The sequence below is a fragment of the Otolemur garnettii genome, unplaced genomic scaffold (genome assembly GCF_000181295.1).
Source record: "Otolemur garnettii isolate 467f Iridium unplaced genomic scaffold, OtoGar3 scaffold00013, whole genome shotgun sequence".
NCBI lineage: Eukaryota > Metazoa > Chordata > Mammalia > Primates > Galagidae > Otolemur > Otolemur garnettii.
In genome coordinates, this window is record NW_003852408.1 from 13,598,996 (window position 1) to 13,620,807 (window position 21,812).

The 21,812-nt window shown below is 44.6% G+C and overlaps 1 protein-coding gene across 1 annotated transcript in view; it reads right to left on the minus strand.

Annotated features, from left to right (window-relative positions):
* LOC100948265 (sterol 26-hydroxylase, mitochondrial) overlaps positions 1 to 18,002 on the minus strand; it is a 38,976-nt gene extending 20,974 nt beyond the window's left edge. The window contains exon 1 of the mRNA XM_003784947.3: positions 17,397 to 18,002. Coding sequence (XP_003784995.1) covers positions 17,397 to 17,657 — 261 coding nt within the window. The 5' untranslated portion in view covers positions 17,658 to 18,002. The remainder of the gene's footprint in view (positions 1 to 17,396) is intronic.
* Positions 18,003 to 21,812: the final 3,810 nt, after the last annotated feature.

Below are 21,812 nucleotides of genomic sequence, written 5' to 3' on the forward strand. Positions count from 1 at the left end.
TTGTCCTTTAAGGTGAGTGGGACAGAGATCTTGGGGAACTGACACCTCTGGCTTCTTCTTTATACTGTGCAAGTAAGTGATAAACTATCTAAGTTTAAAAGTGACATCTTGTATCCTTGTACCAGATGAATGTGCCAGGCCTTGGCCTTGCCTTGTCTACTGTGTATGAATTTGACATATTTGGTGTCCAGTGTAACACTGGTAAAGTTATGATGCCTTTTGTGAGCACTGGGGCCACAGGGGCCAGGCTAGGTGATAAAATACAGGGATATGGGAGCACATGCTCTCGTTTAAGGGCGTAGACAGTGGCGTGCATGGGGGCTTTCCCATGAGGGAACTGTGCAAGCCGGTTAGGAGGTGTAAGACTCCCACAGTCTTTGTAGGGCAGAGGAGTAGGAATTCTCCCACAGTCCTATCTCTTCCAATAAACCTTTGGAGAGCAAGCAGCTAGAAGCAGCATTGAAACCAGCCCCTAGATTGTGTGTTAATTTTCTAAATGCTGAAGCAAGTGCAGGGCTGAGCTTGCAGACCTCCTCCCCTCCCCCACCCAGTGCAGAGCTGAACTTGTAGCTCCCCCACCCCCTAGCCCACTGCAGGATTCTCTGAGCTTCCAGTGACTATAACTCCTGAAGAACTTGTGTTAAAACATTTTGGACTTTGTTTCTGTGAAAAAGTGACTTTGAAAGAATTCACAGTGAAGCAAGAAAAAAAGCCAAAGTGATTGTGTGAGTGGAGGGGCTCATGAGCATCATCAATATTGAAATGTTTAATTGTGAGTGTTCCGAAGTTTTAGGAAAATGCCTCTGATGCACAGTTTTCTTTGTGTAATGATATCTTATTGGTTGGCAAGTTGAAAGTCTCCACAGGAGTGACTAGTAGGGCCCCAAAAGACTTGGGGGCCTGCTTGCCAAATAAACTGTCCCCAAACAATGTAGGTGGAGCCACAACACTGACCCTCTCTGACAGATAAGTTCTGTGCCTTACCAGATAAGAGCAATGTGTTCCTATCCAAAAGTTGTACCTGCAGAACAGACCATGCCACCAGGGTTCTTATCACATCTATTCCTGACAGATTGACTATATTTGGGGTTTTTAACCCTTTGCTTCCTAGGGCTAAGGTCACAATGGTCTTTTGAAAAAATAACAGTAGGCCAGGCATGATGGCTCGTGCCTGTAATCCTAGCACTCTGGGAGGCCAAGGTGAATAGATTGTCTGAGCTCAAGAGTTCAAGACCAGCCTGAGCAAGAGTGAGACCCCATATCTAAAAATAGCTGGGCATTGTGACGGGCGCCTGTAGTACCAGCTACTAGGGAGGCTAACACAAGAGGATCAATTGAGCCCAAGAGTCTGTGAGCTATGACACCACAGCACTCTACTGAGGGTGACAAAGTAAGAACATCTAAAACAAAAAGAAAAATGACAGTGAGACCCCACAAGGCTGACTAGAAAGGTATGGAACAGGATCCCTGAGGCCAGAAGTGGACCTGGTTGCTGACGTATTTAAATGACAAGTAGGACCCGGCATCTCTGACCACTGATGAGTTGCGTTGGTGTCCAGAATTGAAGGGGGAGGGTCTCATAAAGTTAGGAGAAGCACAATGTAGAGGTATATGGCACACCTCCTGGATGAGGGTTTAACTACAACTTGGACTTTACCTAACAAATGCAAACAATGTAACCTAATCATACATACCCTTATATTAATCTGAAATTTAATAAAAAATTAGGAGAAGCAGTCTGTGCTTCCTCAGCCTTCTTTATCACTGGGAAAGCAACACTGGTTTGCTCAGACCTGTGGCTGTGTCAACCAGTAAAATATTCCCTGTCATCCAGGGCATTCAGTCCCTCGGGGGTACACTGAGGATGCCTCTTATATCCTGGACCTGAGTACTTTAGCTAATGACCTGAGCATGGAGGAAGAACACAGAAAGATAGATAGGGCTAGTGGTAATGGGTCTTTGCATCCACAAAGAAACAGTGGTTGAGCTGAGATGTGTTTCCATCATCTGACAAGCACCCTTGATGACAACAGAAGAAAACTATGACTTCCCATGAGACTGCTATAACCCCAGCCCGGATTTGTAATGGAAAATGAGTACTCAAATGATGAACTAGTCATTCGGGATCAGATCAACTGGTTTGTTCAATGGGCACCACCAATCATCCTCCAGCGTTTGGGGGATGATTACATCTTCTCTTACATCCCAGGATAGAATCTGGAAAATATAGGCCAACATAAATGCTCTTCAATCTAAGAAGGCTCTTATAAAATTCTTATGTTGAAGTCCTTTTTTTTTTTTTGAGACCGATTCTTGCTCTGCTGCCCTGGATAGAACACAGTAGCTCACTGCAGCCTCTAACTCCTGGTCGCAAGTGCTTCCCCTGCCTCAGCCTCCTAAGTAGCCAGGATTACAGGTGTGCACCACCACACCTGGAGAATTTTTTCAATTTTTTTCTAGACCCAGGGTCTTGCTATTGCCCAGACTGGTCTGGAACTCCTGGGCTCAAGCAATCCCTCCCACCTAGGCCTTCCAAAGTGCTAGGTGTAAGCCACTATGCTCAGCCTCATGTGTTGAAATCTTAACCCCTAGTACATCAGACTGTGACCTTATTTGGAGATAGGGTCTTTATAGACATAATCAAATTAAAATTCTGTCATTAGGGTAGCCCATAATCCAACACGACTGGTGTCCTCATAAAAGGGTGAAATTTGGAAACATTCGTACAGCAAGAATGTCATGTGAATGTGAAGACAGTTATCCACATCCAAGAAAATATGTCTGAAACAGATCATCACAGCTCTCAGAAAGAACCTACCTGGACAACACTTTGATTTTGAACTTTTACAAGAACTTTTCTACAGAACTGTGAGACAATAAATTTCTGTTGTTTATACCACTCCGTTTTTGGTACAGTAGTCACCTCTTATCTCCAGTTTTGCTTTCCTCAGTCAACCTTGGTCCTAAGACATTAAGTGGAAAATTGCAAAAGTAAAAAATTCACAAATTTTAAATTGAGTGCTGTTTTGAGCAATGTCAAATGAAATTAAGGCTGTTGAGGCAGAAATAATTTGATAAAAGTTTATGGGAAGTCAAATGTGAAGATCAACCCGGGAAGACACACCAATAAAGTTTGGCATATTCTGGAGTCAATGCAAAAAGCATTGAGCTACAAAAACTTTAGCAAAGGATCCTCTTAAGTAGTGTCACCAAGCCATTTACTAAAGGTAAGGGATACAGGTCAATAGTGTCAGAATGCCTACTTCATTCACCACCACCCCCCAATCACAAGAAAAAGGGTGAGCACAGTACAGTAAGACTTTTTTTTTTTTTTAAGAGTTGAGGCCCAGTTGAGAGTGCCATGACATGATCATAGCTCACTGCTGCCTTGAACTCCTTTGCTCCATTGCTGTTCTTGCCTCAGCCTCCTAAGCAGCTGGGACTACAGATGTGCTTCACTACACTCAACTACAATACAATATTCTAGGGAAGAGAGAGAGACACCCTGTTCATACAACTTTTATTACAGTGTATTGTTATAAATGTTCATTTTATTATGAGTCACTACTCTTAATCTCTTCCTGTGCCTAATTTATCTATTAAACTTTATCATAGATATGTATGTATAGGAAAAAGCATATGTAAGTAGTATAGGGCTTGGTGCTATCTGCGGGTTCACACACCCACTGGGGATCTTGGAATGTATCACCTGTGGATAAAGAGGGACTACTGTACTTTTTTGTTTTGTTTTTTTGAGACAGAGTCTCCCTATGTAGCCCTGGGCAGAGTGCCATGGAGTCACAGCTCACCGCAACCTCTAACTCTTTGGCTTCAGTGATTCTCTTTCCACAGCTTCCCAACTAGCTGGGACTACAGGCACCTGCCACAATGACTGGCTATTCTTTTGTTGTAGTTGTCATTGTTGTTTAGCTGGCCCAGGCCGGGTTTGAACATGTCACCACCCTTGGTGCATGTGGCGGGCGCCCGTAACCACTGTGCTTTGGGCACTGAGCTAATACTGTACTTTGTTATAGCAGCCTGAGGACATTAATATACAGTAGAGCCTCCATAGTTCACCAGCACCCTACATTGACCATCTCCTTAAGTTGCCCTAATTTTCATAAACTAGACATGCACCACATGTATGTGTCAGTACAGTAAGCCTAGTTCCTCATGTTGACCACCTCTGTATATTGACCAGATTGTTACAGCCCCTTGGATAGTCAATCTATAGAGGTTTACTGTATAGCGAATAGGAGACCAACTGATGGTGCAGACTTGGCTTTGTCTGTTTGAGCTGCTATAACAAAATAACATAGACTGGTGGTTTATAAACAACAAACATTTATTTCTCATAGTTGTGGGAGACGGGGAAGTCCAAATCAAGATGCCAACAGATTCAGTATAATATGGGCCCATGTCCTGGTTCTTAGATGGTGCCTTCTGTCTGTGTCCTTACATGGTGGAAGCGGCAAGGGAGCTCTCCTGGGGCCTATTTAATAAGGGCATTAATCCCATTCATAAGGGCTCAGCTCTAGTAAACTAATCACTTCCCAAAGGCTCCACTTCCTTATAGCAGCACACTGGGGATTAAGTTTCAACATGGGAATTCTGAGGGGACATAAACATTCAGTCTATAGCAAGAGCATAGGACCATGTGGACCTGGCTATTATGGCAGGGGGCAGGGGCGGTCACAAAAGTGATTAATGGTTTCCCATTAATGAAAGAGAGGGAAATTCTCTTTCATTTTGGAGACACAAGAGGCGGCTCCGCGCCTGTGGCTCAAGTGGCTAAGGCGCCAACCACATACACCTAAGGTGGCGGGTTCAAATTCAGCCCAGCCGCCAAACAACAATGATGGCTGCAACCGAAAAAAAATAGCCAGGTATTGTGGTGGGCGCCTGTGGTCCCAGCAACTTGGGAGGCGGAGGCAGGAGACTCACTTGAGCCCAGGAGTTAGAGGTTGCTGTGAGCTATACCACGGTACTCTACCTAGGGGGACAGCTTGAGGCTCTGTCTCAAAAAAAAAAAAAAGAAAGAAAAGAGACACAAGAGGGAAAAACTTTGAAGCTCCAGGTTTTAACAAGGTGAATCCCCAGTCAGCTCTGGCATTTACTGTGGTCAACAGGGGGAAGAACAAGAGTACCTGGATCCCCTTACTGGTCTTGATCCAATGCCTTTACACCACCCTTCTACCCAGATCTTATCCCCTTCAAGATGATCAAGACTAGGGCAGAAGCCCAAGTTCCTTCTTCTGTAAAGAGGACTAGAGGCCTTATGATTTGGTCAAGGAGTGCTAGCAACTTAATATCAACCAGGGTTGTCAAATCTTTGCAGCTTTTTCACACACTGGGGCACAAGTCACTATGGTACCAAGAAATTACTTTATGGTCAAAAATTACTTTAAAAGTAACTCTCAGATTGGACAATGGACTGACACAATTTTGCAGGTGTATTAATCAGGCTTCTCCAGAGAAACAGCAACAATAAGATGTATGTATAAATAGAGATTTATTTTACATAATTGGCTCATGTGATTGTGGGGGTTGGCAAATCCAAAATCTGCAGGGCGGGCCAGCTGCCTAGAAGCTCTAGCAGAAGACAATGTTGCATTTGTTTTTTGGTTTTGTTTTGTTTTTTTGAGACAGAGTCTCATTCTGTTGCTCAGGCTAGAGTGCCATAGTGTCATAGCTCAGAGCAACCTCAAACTCCTGGGTTGAAGCAACCCTCCTGCCTCAACCTCCTGAGTAGCTAGGACTACAGGCACCCACCACGATGCCTTGCCATGGGGTCTCCCTCTTGCTCAGGCTGGTTTTGAACTCCTGAGCTCAAAAAATCCTCTTGCCTAGGCCTCCCAGAGTGCTAGGATTACAGGCCTGAGCCACTGCACAGGCCCTCAAGCCCTCCATGTTGCAATCTTGAGTCTCAAGGCAGAATTCCTTCCTCTTCTGGGGTCTTCAATTTTTTCACTTAAGTTCTTCAATTGATTGATTGGATGAGGCCCACCTACATTGTGAAAGGTAAACTACTTTACTTAAACTCCACACATTTAAATGTTAATCACAACCTAAAAAATACCTTTACAGCAACATCTAGACTGGTGGTTGACTAAACAACCAGGTAATATAGCCTAGCTAAGTTGACATATAAAATGATCACATCAGATGAGCCTTTCTGAGTCAATACAATGTATTGTGGAAACATGTGTTAAGTAAATGTAATATTTCTCTTAATTGTAAGGGCTGTTCCTAGTGGGGAAGTGCCACAATTACAACAGTAGTAGAAGGTTGAGTGGGCCACCTTCTCTCAGCTCAGGCATGTAGTATCAGTAAAGCATTACAGGATGCCAAGGAAAGAGGATGGTGGAAGAAAGGATCACCGCCTTGATTAAAGAACTGATACAGACAACATGCTTAATCAAACTATCCAGCAAGCTGGATAGTCAGTTCTAATGAGCCTCTTGTGCTACACCTGTCTGTCACAAACAATTATGCAGAACAGAGCCCATGGCAAAAAGATGTAGCCACTAGGCAATGGCCATCTAGGGTGTTGAATATGGACCTTACCTGACATACCACCCTGAACAGTCAACTGAGTGATTTGTTGGATACCTGGCTTGGTATTTAGCACTGGTGGACATTGCAAGGCTGACAAAGTGAAGTGTGGTTATGCCCTGATGTCCTTATCATGGGACGGGCAGAAATGAGAACACCAACAAAACAGGTATTGCCTAACAGGTATCCCTGGCTAAGTGGAAGTGGTATATCCAAGAAAGAAGTAAACTGAGCAAAATAATTAATCTCCCTCCAGATGTGCTGATTCAGATGCAGGGTCTATACAGCACCTCTGGTTTCTTGGGGACTTCAGTACAGTGAGGTTTTTTTTTTGTTTGTTTGTTTGTTTTGAGACAGAGCTTCAAGCTATCCCCCTGGGTAGAGTGCCATGGCATCACAGCTCACAGCAACCTCCAACTCCTGGGCTCAAGTAAGTCTCCTGCCACAGCCTCCCAACTAGCTGGGACTACAGGCGCCCGCCACAACGCCCGGCCATTTTTTGGTTGCAGCCATCATTGTTGTTTGGCAGGCCCAGGCTGGGGATTCGAACCCGCCACCTTAGGTGTATGTGGCTGGCGCCTTAGCCGCTTGAGCCACAGGCGCCGAGCCACAGTGAGGTTCTTGATGATGCCTGGGCCTAGTTCATAGGTGGGTCGGCGAAAGTATTTGAAATTCGAAAGGGAAAACACACACATACACACAATCATTGTCATCACTATCCATGAGCGTCCAAGACCAGCAAGTACAGCTGGTAGCAAAAGAAGCACCAAGTAAGGGTCATTCACTTCTTCATTCTTCTTGCTACTTACAAATTTTAGTAGCCTGGTTTCTCAAGATATAGGCATGAAAAGAAAAATAGTAGAATGAGAAGAATTCATTATGTGGTGTGAGTCTCTTCTAGACGATCAGGCCCTCTTCCCACCTCCTTAATCTCATAATTAAAAGTTATATTTAAAGTGAGCTATACTTTTGGTGAATTGCCACATTTATAGTCCAAACTGACTTTCTTAAGTATGTGGCCTCTAGGAGCTAAGCCTTAATTGTCCAGTTACCTTCTTCAGTCTCTCTATTCCATCTGTCCATGGTACCTGCTGCCTAGGAATGATATGGGGCATGAAAGATCCAGCCAACATGGGTAGCTGCCTATTGCTGGGTATTTTTTGCTAGAAAAGTGGCACCATTACCTGATTGGATACTTTGGGGGAATTTTGGTAGGCAGCATAGTCATCTAAGGTTCCTTAAATAGTGTACCCCCATCTGCTATGTGGATAGAGATGGCAGTGCCATACATTTAAAAGGTAACCTAATGCAGCCAATATCCAGGGGTGCTCTTGAGAGGATAGGAGAAAACCTATATAATCTATTTGCCATGATAGGCTAGGTCTAGTATCCTTTACTGAGTGTCCCAGTGTTTCCCTTACCACTGACCTGTGTAGTTGGCAGTCTGGGCATATTTGACGGGCTTCCTTGGCTTCATTTTCTAGAATCAGTAGGCCTTGCCTTGGGACCCAGTGTTGAATTGTACATGGATTACCGTGCCCTGTGCAATGATATATTCATGCAGCTATGGTCTGGTCAGCTTATTGATTCCAATGATGTCCATCTTAAGGAAACTTTTTCCACTTGGATCACAAACAGGGGGCATGGGCCTTGCATAATCTGTTGCCATAATGTTCATCCCTGAAGAGGCTAAGACTTGCTCATCCAGTCATCCCACTGTCAGGCACCAGCACACAAGCCCATCAATCAGTGAAAATGCAACAAGCTGCATTTTGGGGGGTCTTTTGTAGGGTTGGTGCCACAACTCTGCCCACTGAACAGAGCTGTCTTTCCCATTATTGGTATATTGGTATTGAGTATTATAATTTTAATACAGTTTTTTCCTTTCTTAATATGTGTACACATTTGGGTGGCACCTGTGGCTCAAAGGAGTAGGGCGCCGGCCCCATATGCTGGAGGTGGTGGGTTCAAAAACTGGCCAAAAACTGCAAAAAAAAGAAAATATGTGCACATTTTATTGGCACCCTGTGTGTGTGTGTAGTAACAACATCTAAGATGGTCTCCAGGTGGCCTACACATCGGGGTGGGAGATGTTCAAGTATGATAACAACATATACAAGGAAGAAACTACCTAGTCACCTAGGGACAAACCAGAGTGCACTCAAAGGTAAGACATGAGGGAGACTGGGAAAAAGGGTGAAGTGATGGCTACAGGGACTGGTCACTTTAATTACATGGCTGTGGAAGGAGAATAACACTCTGGTTTGTGGGACACTGGGGCCACCCAAGGGGGGTGGGAGTGGAGGAGGGGACTATTGTCTTGCTCTCTCGTTCAGCTTTTGTCTACAGCTCTTATCTAACCCAGGCTGCTGTTACCACCTTCAACTTGATGACTGGTTAACAAGGATTCTAAATCTAATAACTCTTAGAAACTTCCCAACAGCTACAGATTTCAGAAAGGATAAGCCTCCTCTAAAGACAACAGAACAAGATTTACTTTCTAGAAACAGATTTGGAGAGCTGCCATCTTGGGAGAGCAAAACCAATGCCTGGCTTGGAGCTCTGTAGCACTACTATTTCCAGAACACACAAGGCCTAATCTTTGTAGTGGACAGCAATGACCAAGAGCATGTGAACGAGGCCCAGTAGGAGCTCATGCAGATGCTGGCTGAGGATGAGCTCAAAGTCCTCCTGGTATTCACCATCAGGCAGGACCTGCCCAACGCCAAGAATGTGGCCAAGATCACAGACAAGCTGGGACTGCACTCCCTTTGCCACAGGAACTGGTACATTCAGGGCATCTGCTCCACCAGTGGGGATGGGCTCTGCAAAGGACTAGACTGGCTGTCCAATCAACTCCGGAACCAGAAATGAATGGACACCCCCCCAACCCCGCCCTGTGCTTCACTCTCATGTGGCAAACACGTGACTCTGTGGTCTGAGTGCCAGAAGCTGTCTCCATGGTTTGATCACAGTATGCATTGTACCATGCTGTAAATGTGGCAGATGCAGCCTGCAACCAGGTTTTTTATTTAATGTAAATAGTGTTTTGAGGAGAGCTCAGGAGAAATAGTTGGGTCTCAGATGGAACTTGAAGGGTCCCCATTGGCCCCTAAGGCTTTCAGCCCATGGTCAAAGGACCAGCATCTGCTGGTAGGCAGGGGAGATTCCAGAGAGGGTCCTCCATGGCCTAGAGGGTGTTCTGAATAGAGACACTGAGTGACATGCTCCAGAGAAGGTGCCTGAGAGTCAAGCAGGTTCTCCCTTCCTGCCCCAGCTCCCAGTTCTTTCCACCTATAAATAGTTTTTGTTTCCCATGAGGCAGTTTCTGGTACTCCTATGCAATATTACTCAACTTTTTCTATTGTAAAAAGGAAAATCAACTCAGTGTTCAGTGTTGAGAGGGATTTAGGGCTATAGCCACCTGGCCATCAGGAGCCACTGTGGGAGCCAGACCCTCCTATCTGGAAAGCTATATTGAAATCTATGCTGGTGGTTGCTTTTTAACCCATACTCAGTGCATTTTTATTTATTTATTTATTTTTGAGACAGAGTCTCACTATGTCACCCTTGGTAGAGTGCCATGGCGTCATAGCTCACAGCAACCTCAAACTCTTGGGCTTAAGCAATTCTCTTGCCTCAGCCTCCCAAGCAGCCGAGACTATAGGTGTCTGCCACACACCTGGCTTTTTTTTTTTTTTTTTTTGCAGTTGTCATTGTTTAGCTGGCCCATGCCGGATTTGAACCCACCTGCTTTGATGTACATGGCCAGTGCCCTATCCACAGAGCTATGGGCGCCGAGGCCTCAGTGCATTTTTTAAATAGCTAAAACCCTAGATACAGATTTGGTCTCTGTGGTCTCATCCCATCATTGCCAACCTCCTTTACACATTTGACGCAGGTTGTACCAAATTCTTCAGCATGAGTGGTAATAGAGGGATTGCCCTGGACTTCCTGTGGGCCAGCTAAGGGGACATGTGTGGCTGCCGACAGATCTAGTTATACTCACATGGGGAAGCCTGGCTGCAGTCTGTCATCCAAGTAGGCCTTATTAACCTACAAGGAGTCATAATCGTGTACCTAAGACAAAAGATTTAGTACATGCCTCTAACAGTAAAATTAAGAGTTATCTAGGGAAGGGAAAAAGAGTAAAAACATACCTAACAGGTACAGTGAACACTATTTGGGAGATGGGCACACTCATAGCCCTGAGTAAAGCATTATACAATGGCTTGGCGCACATAGCACAGTAGTTACAAAGCCGGCCACATGCACTGAGGCTGGTGGGTGCAAACCCGGACCAGGCCAGCTAAACAACAATGACAACTGCAACAGAAAAAATAGCCAGGCACTGTGGCAAGCACCTGTAGTCCCAGCTACTTGGGAGGCTGAGGCAAGAGAATCACTTAAGCCCAAGAGTTGGAGGTTGTTGTAAGCTGTGACACCATGGCACTCTACCAAGGGTAACATAGTGAGACTCTGTCTAAAAAAAAAAAAATCCTGACATATTAAATTTAAAAAATTTATTTCCTCATCAGTTTGTTGCGTTGTTTCTTATGAGTGGTCGGTAATGAAGGTGTAGACGTGTATTGGAATTGTATGGCATAAAGAGGGCTACCATTCTTTGGGTGGCAAATAGTAAATTTATTTCTCTCCAGCTTAAATAGTCTATGCTGCATGTACCTGTTGTTAATGAATATTCATACCATTATCTTGCTAATTTATTGTAAAAAACAGATTAACTTTTTAAGTGAGACACATTCTTCTAAGTTATCTAGTATACTCAAAATAGTAGCCATGAAAAAGCAAACTGTTAACTCCCTAGCCCACTTTTTGATAGACATGGAAACTGCTAAGGGGAAAAAAGGCTGATTGTTTTCCTACTCTTTGCAGCCTCAAGCCATCTGGAGGCAATATCTTAACCTTGCAAAACCACAATTTGGAGGTCCTGGTGACATGCTGGTCATGTGTCAGTGACATGCTTTCATACCCCAGCCTCCTGGCCTGAGCACAGGAATTTTACCTCCTTGGCGCCAAGCCAAATGGAGTTCTGCCTCAGTCTCTCCTGAATTGTGCCAGGCAAGATTATTTGTACATGCTCATTCTCAGAAACGGCAAAGGCAAAAACATATATGATTTTCGCCTATATCAGTTAAACAAAGAAATCATATTATACTTTACCACAAAGGTGCTTATCAGTTAGCCTATGTTTTTAAGAAGAGATAACCCAAGACAGGCTCTGGCAGCCAGTAACTAAGTTATAGATATGGTGCTTGAAAGGTACTAATCCATATTCAAGGCAAGAGGTCATAAATTGAGGTGCGCACGGGCTAGAAGGAAGTTTGAGAGGAGAGCTGAAGTTGTACATAAACTCAATTTTTGCTGTACATAAGTATCACAGCTTTCAGATTTTTGAAGCGTGGGGAACTCAAACAAATTTAGGAAACTCAGCTCCAAGTTGTGGATACCTTGAAAACTCAAAAGTGGGAAAAACCCAAATATCCAATGGATGAATAATACACAAACTGTAGTACAGCTCTACAACAGAATACTATTCAGCCATGAGAAGGAATGAAGCACTGACATAGTCTACAACACTGAGGCTGGGCACGGTGGCACATGCCTGTAATCCTAGCACTCTGGGAGGTCAAGGTGGGAGGATCACTTGAGTTCAGGAGTTCGAGACCATCTTGAGCAAAAGCAAGACCCTATCTCTATAAAATATGTTAGCTAGGTGTAGTGGTACACACCTATAGTCCCAGCTATTTGGAAGGCTGAGACAAGAGGATTGCTCCAGCCCAAGAGTTTTAGGTTGCAATGAACTATGATGATGCCACCGCACTCTAGCTCAGGTGACAGAAAGAGAGAGAGAGACCAAGTCTCAAAAGCTAAAAACATCCTACAACATTGAGGAAGCTTAAAACATTATGCTAAGTGAAAGAACCCTGTCACCAAAGACCACACATTGAATGATTCTATCCATATGCAGTGTCCCTAAGAGGCAAATCCACAGAGACAGAAAGTAGATTAGTGATCACCAGGGCCCAGTGCAGATGAGGAAATGAGGGTGACTGCTAAGGGATACCAGGTTTCTTTCTAGAATGACGGCTGTACATCTCTTATGAATATGCCAAAGAGAATTTAATTGTTAAATGGGTGAATTGTATGGTATACAATCAGATCTCGATACCAGAATAAAAAACAACAACAAAACTCAGAACATTAAAATCACCTGAAATCCACCCCACCACTTAATACTACATTTTGATATTCTATTCTCCTACTTAGAGGCCTACTAAGTTTCCTGTTGAGTGAGCTTCTTAGGGAGACTCTCACGCATAGGAAAACAACACAAAAATAAGCAAATAGCCCTGAGGACAAAAGTGAATTTATAGACACCAAGCACTCTTTTTGCCAGTGTCAACAAATCAGCCCTAACAGCTGGCAGCCACCAGTTGGATAAATAGCAGAGACTAAGTTCAGGCAGAGGCCATTCTTCTGTGTTGACAGACATCAGAGATAAGGCCCATTTGGGGTCAAAGGTGAAGAGGAACCCAGCTGGGATAGCCCTGTGCCAGTGCAGTCACAGTGTCATCAGGAGTCAATCCCAACGCCCTCACACAAGTGGAATTCACATTTCCAAGTGACAGGAGGTGCTAAATAATTAGCCATATTCCCAGATTCTCCTTGTTCCACACCTTGCCTTTAATGATCTTCTCCAAGATCTGACCAAGTCAGTGGCATCATTTGGACTCACGATGGGCAGGAGTACGTATATATTTTTATTATGCATACTTTAATGCTGAAAATTTAAGAAAACAACACATGAACACTCATGCACCCCACCCTTCAGAATTAAAAAATGTTCATATGTGTCATATTTGCTTCATAGTATTTTTTTTTTTTTTTTTTTTTTTGGAGACAGAGCCTCAAGCTGTCCCCCTGGGTAGAGTGCCGTGGCACCACAGCTCACAGCAACCTCCAACTCCTGGGCTCAAGCGAGTCTCCTGCCTCCGCCTCCCAAGTAGCTGGGACCACAGGCGCCCACCACAACGCCCGGCCATTTTTTGGTTGCAGCTGTCATTGTTGTTTGGCGGGTCCGGGCTGGGGATTCGAACCCGCCACCTTAGGTGTACGTGGCTGGCGCCTTAGCTGGTTGAGCTATAGGCGCCGAGCCGCTTCATAGTATTTTTAAAGAAAAATTTCAGATGCAAACTCCCCTTCTTGGCTTTCTCCAGTCTCTTATGCCCCCTCCCCAGATCAAGCACTACCTTGAATTTGAAGTGAAGCCTTCATGTCAATGTTAGACATAATTTTAACAAACATATACAAATGTATGTAAACATCCATCGGTAACCCATAGTATTATTGTGTGGTTTCTAGTTTATAAAAATGATATGCTGGGTGGCACCTGTGGCTCAAAGGAGTAGGGCGCTGGCCTCATATGCCGGAGGTGGAGGGTTCAAACCCAGCCCTGGCCAAAGACTGAAAAAAAAGAAAATGATATGCTATAGTACATATCATTCTGTTCTCAACTCAGCCTTTGAATTATTCATATTGATACATAAAGAGCTTATGCATTCACAATGACATTGTATTTCATTACGTGCATATATATGATTGATTTATCCTGTTAATAGGCATTTAACATGTTTCTGAATTTATAAACAAAGCTCAAAAATATATTTTTGTGGATGTGATGTGAGCAGCCATTACTTTAATAGTCAGAAAAAGGTCTGTTTTAATGCAAGAAGACAGAACTGTCATAAGTCACAAAAACATATACCAGAGAATCACATAGTAAGAATTTCTCTCTGGTTTTGCAATCTAGAAATAGATTGGGGGTAGAGGAAGATCTAAGAGTGATCCGAGAAAAGCTTTTCCTACATGCAGCTCCCATACAACATCCAGAGGCAAAACCAAGCACACCTCTGTCTACAAGTCAGAAATGGTTGGAGAGAACAATGACAGTAGGCCAGGAACAAGGAGTGGATGATCAGCAAGGGATGCAGGACTGAAAAAAGGAAGAAGAGGCAGGTCCCAAAAGCGAAGACCCAGAGCTGAAAGAGGGCTACAAAATAGAAAGGAATGTCAAAAGATTCAAAAATATTATGTTGGAGAAGGATGCATTTGGTCAGCCATCCTTTTTTCTCCTGCTCTCGATTCTTTTCCTGTTGCTGTTTTTTAAAATTGTAAAAGGTAAGGCAGCACCTGTGTCTCAGAGAGTAGGGTGCCAGCCCCATATACCAAGGGTGGCGGGTTCGAACCCGACCCCCACCAACTGCAACAAAAAAATAGCCGGGCATGGTAGCAGGCACCTGCAGTCCCAGCTACTCTGGAGGCTGAGGCAAGAGAATCACCTAAGCCCAGGAGTTGGAAGTTGCTGTGAGCTGTGTGACACCATGGCACTCTACCAAGGGCAATAAAGTGAGACACTGTCTCTATAAAAAAATAAATAAATAAAAAACACCACACATTCCTAGCTTTCTCTTGCTTCCTCTTCTTTCTCCTAAAGCCAGCTAGAATTTCTTTGGTAGCTACTACTCTAGAGATAATCCTGAGCAAATCACCCTCTGAGAAAGGCTCAGTCCTCATGCTTGGAGCAATTACTGGGCCTCTTACATTTGTAAAGGTTCAATTAAGCAGAGGTAAGTTAATAAGATTCTGATTTCTTGGCGTAGAAGAGCTGGGCACAGAAGGAGTGATTGTTCAACCATTTCTCAAGATGTACGTGCCCCCAAGTCTCAGGAACATGAGCCCAACAGGGAAGATCCCAGAAGACCCTGTCCTACCTGGGCAGGTACAGAGGATTCAGCTCTGATTTTGATCAGTTTGGTCTTTAAAAATCACAGAATCACTGAGCAGGGCCTGTGGCTCAGTGAGTCAGGCACTGGCCCCATACAGCGAGTGTGGCAGGTTTGAACTTGGCCCCAGCCAAACTGCAACAATAAAAAAAAATAGCCAGGGGTTGTGGTAGGCACCTGTAGTCCCATGCTTGGGAGGCTGAGGCAAGAGAAATGCCTAAGCCCAAGAGCTGGAGGTTGCTGTGAGCTGTGACATCACAGCACTCTACCAAGGGCTGAATTACTAGAGGTAATTCATACCATGGTACTCTACCAAGGGTGACAAAGTAAGACTCTGTCTCTAAAAAAAACCAGAGTCATTTTTTCCCTTATCCTCTACTCCCTGTCTGGCTTTGTGTGGAGTATGACTCCAGTCTTCTCTGTCCTGGATGCTGCTGGATCCTGAATGCTTAGTAAAGCATTCATCACCTTAGATCAGTGGTTCCCAACCTGTGGGTCGTGACCCACAGGAACTATATTAAAGGGCCGCGGCATTAGAAAGGTTGAGAATGACTGCCTTAGATCCTCTGTGCCTTTTATCACACTTACCACAACCTGGGCAGTGGTTCTCACAGGCTACCTTAACTCATCCCCTGACTGCTCAAGAGCCCCTCCTGGTCCCTCAGCAGAATCTGGGCCCTTAGACTGGCCTGTGAGGCTGTTCAAGGACCTGCCCTATCCTCAGTCCTTACAGCTCCTCCGCACTTTGCCTTTTCCACAGCACAAACATCTGTTGGCCAACCCAACCCAAGAGCTGCCTACTTCTCCAATTAGACATTGATTGCCAAATGTCCCTGCAGAGGTGACCACTGGATCATAGACTCCACCCCTCCCACAACCTTAGAACAACTTTTGTTCCAGAGTCCTCTCTCTGAATTTAACTATTAATCTATTTAAGACTCAACGCCTGTGGCTCAAGTGGCTAAGGCACCAGCCACATACGCCTAAGGTGGTGGGTTTGAATCCAACCTGGGCCCACCAAACAACAATGACGGCTGCAACCAAAAAAAAAAAAAAAAATTGCCAGGCATTGTGGCGGGTGCCTGTGGTCTCAACTACTTGGGAGGCTGAAGCAGGAGACTCGCTTGAGCCCAGAAGTTGGAGCTGTGATGTCACAGCACTCTACCCAGGGAGACAGCTTGAGGCTCTGTCTCAAAAAAAAAAACAAAAACTATTTACATCTTTGTCCTCATCCTCCTCAGAGGAGCATATGAGCTCTGTGAGGGCATGGGCCTCATCTCACTGAATCCCAGCACTTGGAATCATGCCTAGGACATAGTAGGTGCATTAGAATTTGTTGAGACTCATTAGAAAGAGGCCACATGAATCCCTTTTGTTCATTTCCTGAAACCTCTCCAACTTAACAAACATTGGTCAACATGGAGTTTTTTCCAGCCTTTATTAGTTGGCAGTGGGCTGTCTGTTATTCCTGCCGGCTCTGTGTTCCACTGGATAAACCCCTCTTATAGGACATGGATTTCCTAATAACAAAAATTCACCCTTTCCTTACTGTCTATAATTTTGCTTTCACTCCCTGAAAAGCAAATACTGGGTTTTTTCCCCCACCAAGGGGAAATTTACCTTGCAAAGTGCTAAGAGGCCTTTGTAATCCTCCTGAAATTATTTCCTTTGGAAGAAGTTTGTGGTAGCCAATATCACCACAGAATTAAATAGTGAGTCCATCACATCTGTTAGTTTATACACTTGCATCTGCCACTCTCTTTCCAAGACATCCCTCCTCTCCCAACTTCTGTCCACTTCAATTCCAGCCTCCAAGTCACCTCTTTGCTAGAGATAATTCAGACCACTCATTAACTGGTTCATTTCAGACGAGGCTCTGTCTGCACTTTGCACATTGTTCCTATGTATTTCCAGTTTGAGGCTACCCGAGCTGAGTTCCTGTATCCTTCACTTTTTATCCAACACCTCCTGCATCTCTGACCTTTCTGTCCCAGTGCCCACCCCCATCGCCAGGTCGCGATGTTCCCCCTGGGTTACCTGGAGCTTGTGCAGGCGCAGAGCATAGCCTTGCAGGAACAGCTGAAACAAGAAGCGCAGCTGCCCAACATTTGGAAGTTCCTCTGGGTTTCGTAGTCGCCGCCCGCCTCCAGGCCGGGCTCCGGGAGCCTCGGCTGCCTTATCTGCCGGGAGGGCAGCAGGGATCGCGGCCTTGGTTCTGGCCCCGTGTGGGCACAGCCCACCGGCCGCTCGCATCCCCAGCAGCGCCCACCTCAGCCTGGCGCAGCCCAGCGCAGCCATGAGTCGTATCGCCTCTGGATCCGAGTGCACTAGCGCTAGGGACAGCAGGGCAGGGGTGGGTTTAAAGGCCGCAGTGGTGACGCGGGTCCAGCCAAGGTTCTTCCTGTTCACTTATCCTTCCTACCTCCAAAGCAAGAGCTAACGAACACACAAGACCCCCGGCTGGAAATCCTCGGCGCGGGAGAATGCAGGAGATGGGCAGGGCGACTCTTCCCCGCCCCCTCCGCTCCCACAGACTCTTGAGAACTTTTCTCTAGGACTGATCTCTGGGCGGAGTGCTGCGAAGTTCTCGGAAGCCCTAACGCCGCCGAGGGAGACCCGTCCTGCCTGCAGGATCATCACTCGCAAGAACCATAGCCCCAGTGGCTCTCACTCCCCAGAGGAAATGCAGGCTGCCCAGGGCGCAAACTTCCTTTTGGCTTTTCCTAATGGCTGCCTAGGGTCTGAGTATCGAGAGAGGCAGGCCCCCTGAATCCTAATTCCTAATAAACAAATTGAAAATAACCTTCCTGCCCAGTCTACTAAGGCAGGGTGTTTTAAACTGCAGGCAGAGACCAGATTTAGTGAGTTGCGAATAATAAAATGAAAAGAACAAAATAGTACAGAAAACTTATTGTAAGAAAAAATACCCCTAGTATTGTCTTAATGAATCCTTACTTTTTTAATTTTTCATTTTATTATTATTATTTTTAACAGTCTCACTATGTTGCCCTCAGTGGAGTGCTGTCACATGGCAGCTCACAGCAACCGCAGACTCTTGGGCTTAAGCAATTCTCTTGCCTCAGCCTCCCAAGTAGCTGGGACTACAGGTGCCCACCACAATGCCCGGCTATTTTCTTGTTGCAGTTGTCATTGTTGTTTAGCTGGCCGGCTGGGTTTGAACCCGACAGCCTCAGTGCATGTGAGGTGAGCCAATTAATTTTTTTGTTTTTGAGACAGAGTCTCAAGCTTTGCCCTGGGTAAAGTGCCATGGCATCAACAGCTCTCAGTAACCCCAAACTCTTGAGCTTAAGCTATTCTCTTGCCTCAACCTCCCTAGTAGCCGGGACTACAGGCACCCACCATAACACCCAGCGTTTTTGTTTTTTTTTTTGAGACAGAACCTCAAGCTGTCACCCTGGGTAGAGTACCCTAGCATCACAGCTCACAACAACCTCCAACTCCTGGGCTCAAGCGATTCTCCTGCCTCCATCTCCCAAGTAGCTGGGACTATAGGCGCCCCACACAACTCCTGACTATTTTTGGTTGCAGCTGTCGTTGTTTGGCGGACCCAGGCTGGATTCAAACTTGCCTGCTCAGGGGTATATGGCCCCATGAATGAAGGAACCAGCAGGATGATAAATCTGGTTCTAAGAACATTTGAAGAATTAGTTATCTGCAGGCAGCCAGAGGGGGAAAAGTGGTGTTAAACTCAAGCAATTAGAGGAACAGCTGAGTGGCTAGGTATAGATTTCTTTTTATTTATCTTAGGGTTTCTAGAATTTTCTATTCAGTCAGCTGTGTCTAATATTGGGGGGGGGTGCAATTTTTTAAATTTCAGAATAGGCTCAGTGCCCGTATTAGTAGTTAGGACACCAGTCACAGGCACATGGGTTGGCGGGTTCGAACCCAGCCTGGTCCTGCTAAACAACAATGACAACCAGACCAAAAAATTAGCCGGGCCTTGTTGCAGGTGCCTGTAGACCCAGCTACTTGGGATGCTGAGGCAAGAGAATCGCTTAAGACCAAGAGTTTGAGGTTGCTGTGAGCTGTAATGCCACAGCACTCTACCAAAGGCAACATAATGAGACTTTGTCTCAAAAAAAAAAAAGTAAAAATAAAATAAAATTTCAGATTACAGGTAACCTACTGTTATAGCAATCTATTGAATTCTTAATTTCTAATATTGTATTTTTCAGTTTTCAATTTTTACTAGTTTTTTCAAATCTATCACTTTCTTACCTTTTCGAGTTAATGCCAGAATTCCTTTTATAGTCTTTTTAATTTTTTGTTTGTTTGTTCATTTGTTTTTAGAGACAGAGTTTCACTCTGCTACCCAGGCTGGAGTGCAGTGGAATGATCATAGCTTTTTTTTTTTTTGAGACAGAGCCTCAAGCTGTCCCCCTGGGTAGAGTGCCATGGCACCACAGCTCACAGCAACCTCCAACTCCCGGGCTCAAGCGAGTCTCCTGCCTCCGCCTCCCAAGCAGCTGGGACCACAGGCGCCCGCCACAACGCCCCGCCATCCTTTGGTTGCAGCCGTCATTGTTGTTTTGGCGGGTCCGGGCTGGGGATTCAAACCCGCCACCTTAGGTGTAGGTGGCTGGCGAGCCGGAATGATCATAGCTTACTGAAGCCTTGAATTCTGGGCTCAAACAATCTTCTTGCCTCAGTCACCCCAATAGCTGGGATTATTAAGTGCATGCCATGGCGCATACCACCACCCCTGACTAATTTTTTAATTTTATGTAAAGACCATGTTTCACTATGTTTCCCAGGCTGGTCTCTAAATCCTGGGCTCAAGTGATCTTCCGACCTCAGCTTCCCATCATGTTGTAATTACAGGTGTAAGCCACTGCACCTGGATTATCCCCTTTAATTTTGTAAGCATAGTTGTTTTAAGGATTATGATCAATATCTGAAACCTATGTGGGACTATTTCTATTGTCTGTTGTTCCTGATGTTTTTGTTCATGTTACCATATTTCTTCCTGGGCCTATTTACTTTTGATTATATTCTTTGAGTTTTTTATAAACTAATTTGAAGTTTAACATAATCTCATTTTTCTCAGGGACAATCCCTTCTGTTACATTGTTTTCATTTGTTGTAGAAACAGTGTTTCACTAGGTTGCTCAGGCTGTCTTGAATTTATGGCCTCCAGGGATCCTCCCACCTTGGCTTCCCAAAATGCTGGCATTACACATGTGAACCACCAAGGCCTGCTTTTCTTTCTGACAGTTGCCAGAAGTCACCTAGCAATCCAGGAACACCTTAATACAATTTAAGGAGTGAAATGCTTTGAAGTTGAACTGCAGCTCTTTAGAGGGCTAGTCTATTTCCAGTCCCTAATCCTTTTAGATTCCCACCCAAGGTTCAAATATGAGAAATCGTGGACTCCAGCTTCTCTTTCTCCAGCTCTGTGGGGTTCAGTCATTCAGCTTCGAAAACTTCTTCTTCTGAAAATGAGGAATCCCACCAATAGGAAAATGGTTCTAAATTACTAATTTAGTAATTTAGTTTGAACCCGCCACCCTCAGTACATGGGGCCCACCCCCTATTTTAGTTTTGACGTATTTGTTTGATACATCTTTATTCATTTCTCTGTATTCAATTATTCTAAGTGATTTTGATTTCAAAGTATCTCTCAGAATACCATGTGGCTGGATTTTTTTCTTATCCAAAAAAGAATGTTTAAATAGCAAAAATCATTTTTATAATTTGAATAAAACTTTAACAATAAATTAATATAAAATGTGAATAAAATTAAATATGATGGAATTCATAGAAGAGGAATTAAAATGGCTCCTAAACATATACAAAAATGTTGAACTTTACATATAGTGAGGCAAAGGCAAATCAAAACTACATTTAAAAATCATTAACTGAACACAGTAACTCACCAGTAATCCTAGCACTCTGGGAAGCCAAGGCAAGAGGATCATGTGAGCTCAGGACTTTAGAATCAGCCTGAGCAAAAGTGAGATCCCTTCTCTACTAAAAATAAAAAAATTAGTGTGGCATAGTACTAATGTGCACCTGTAGTCCCAATTAGTTGGGAAGCTGAAGCAGGAGAATTGTTGGAGCCCAGGAGTTTGAGGTTGCAGTGAGCTATAATGATGCCACTCCACAATAACTGAAGGGCAGATGAGGGTGACAGAACAAGACTCTTGCCTCAAAAATGAATAAATAAATAATAAATAAATAAAATCTTAACTATAAGATTGACAAAGATCAAAAGTTTGCAACCATGGCTTGGTGCCTGTGGCTCAAGTAGCTAAGGCGCCAGCCACATATACCTAAAGCAGCAGGTTCAAATCCAGCCTGGGCCCACCAAAAAACAATGACGGCTGCAACCAAAAAATAGCCGGGCATTGTGGTGGGTGCCTGTGGTCCCAGCTACTTGGGAGGCTGAGGCAGGAGACTCGCTTGAGCCCAGGAGTTGGAGGTTGCTGTGAG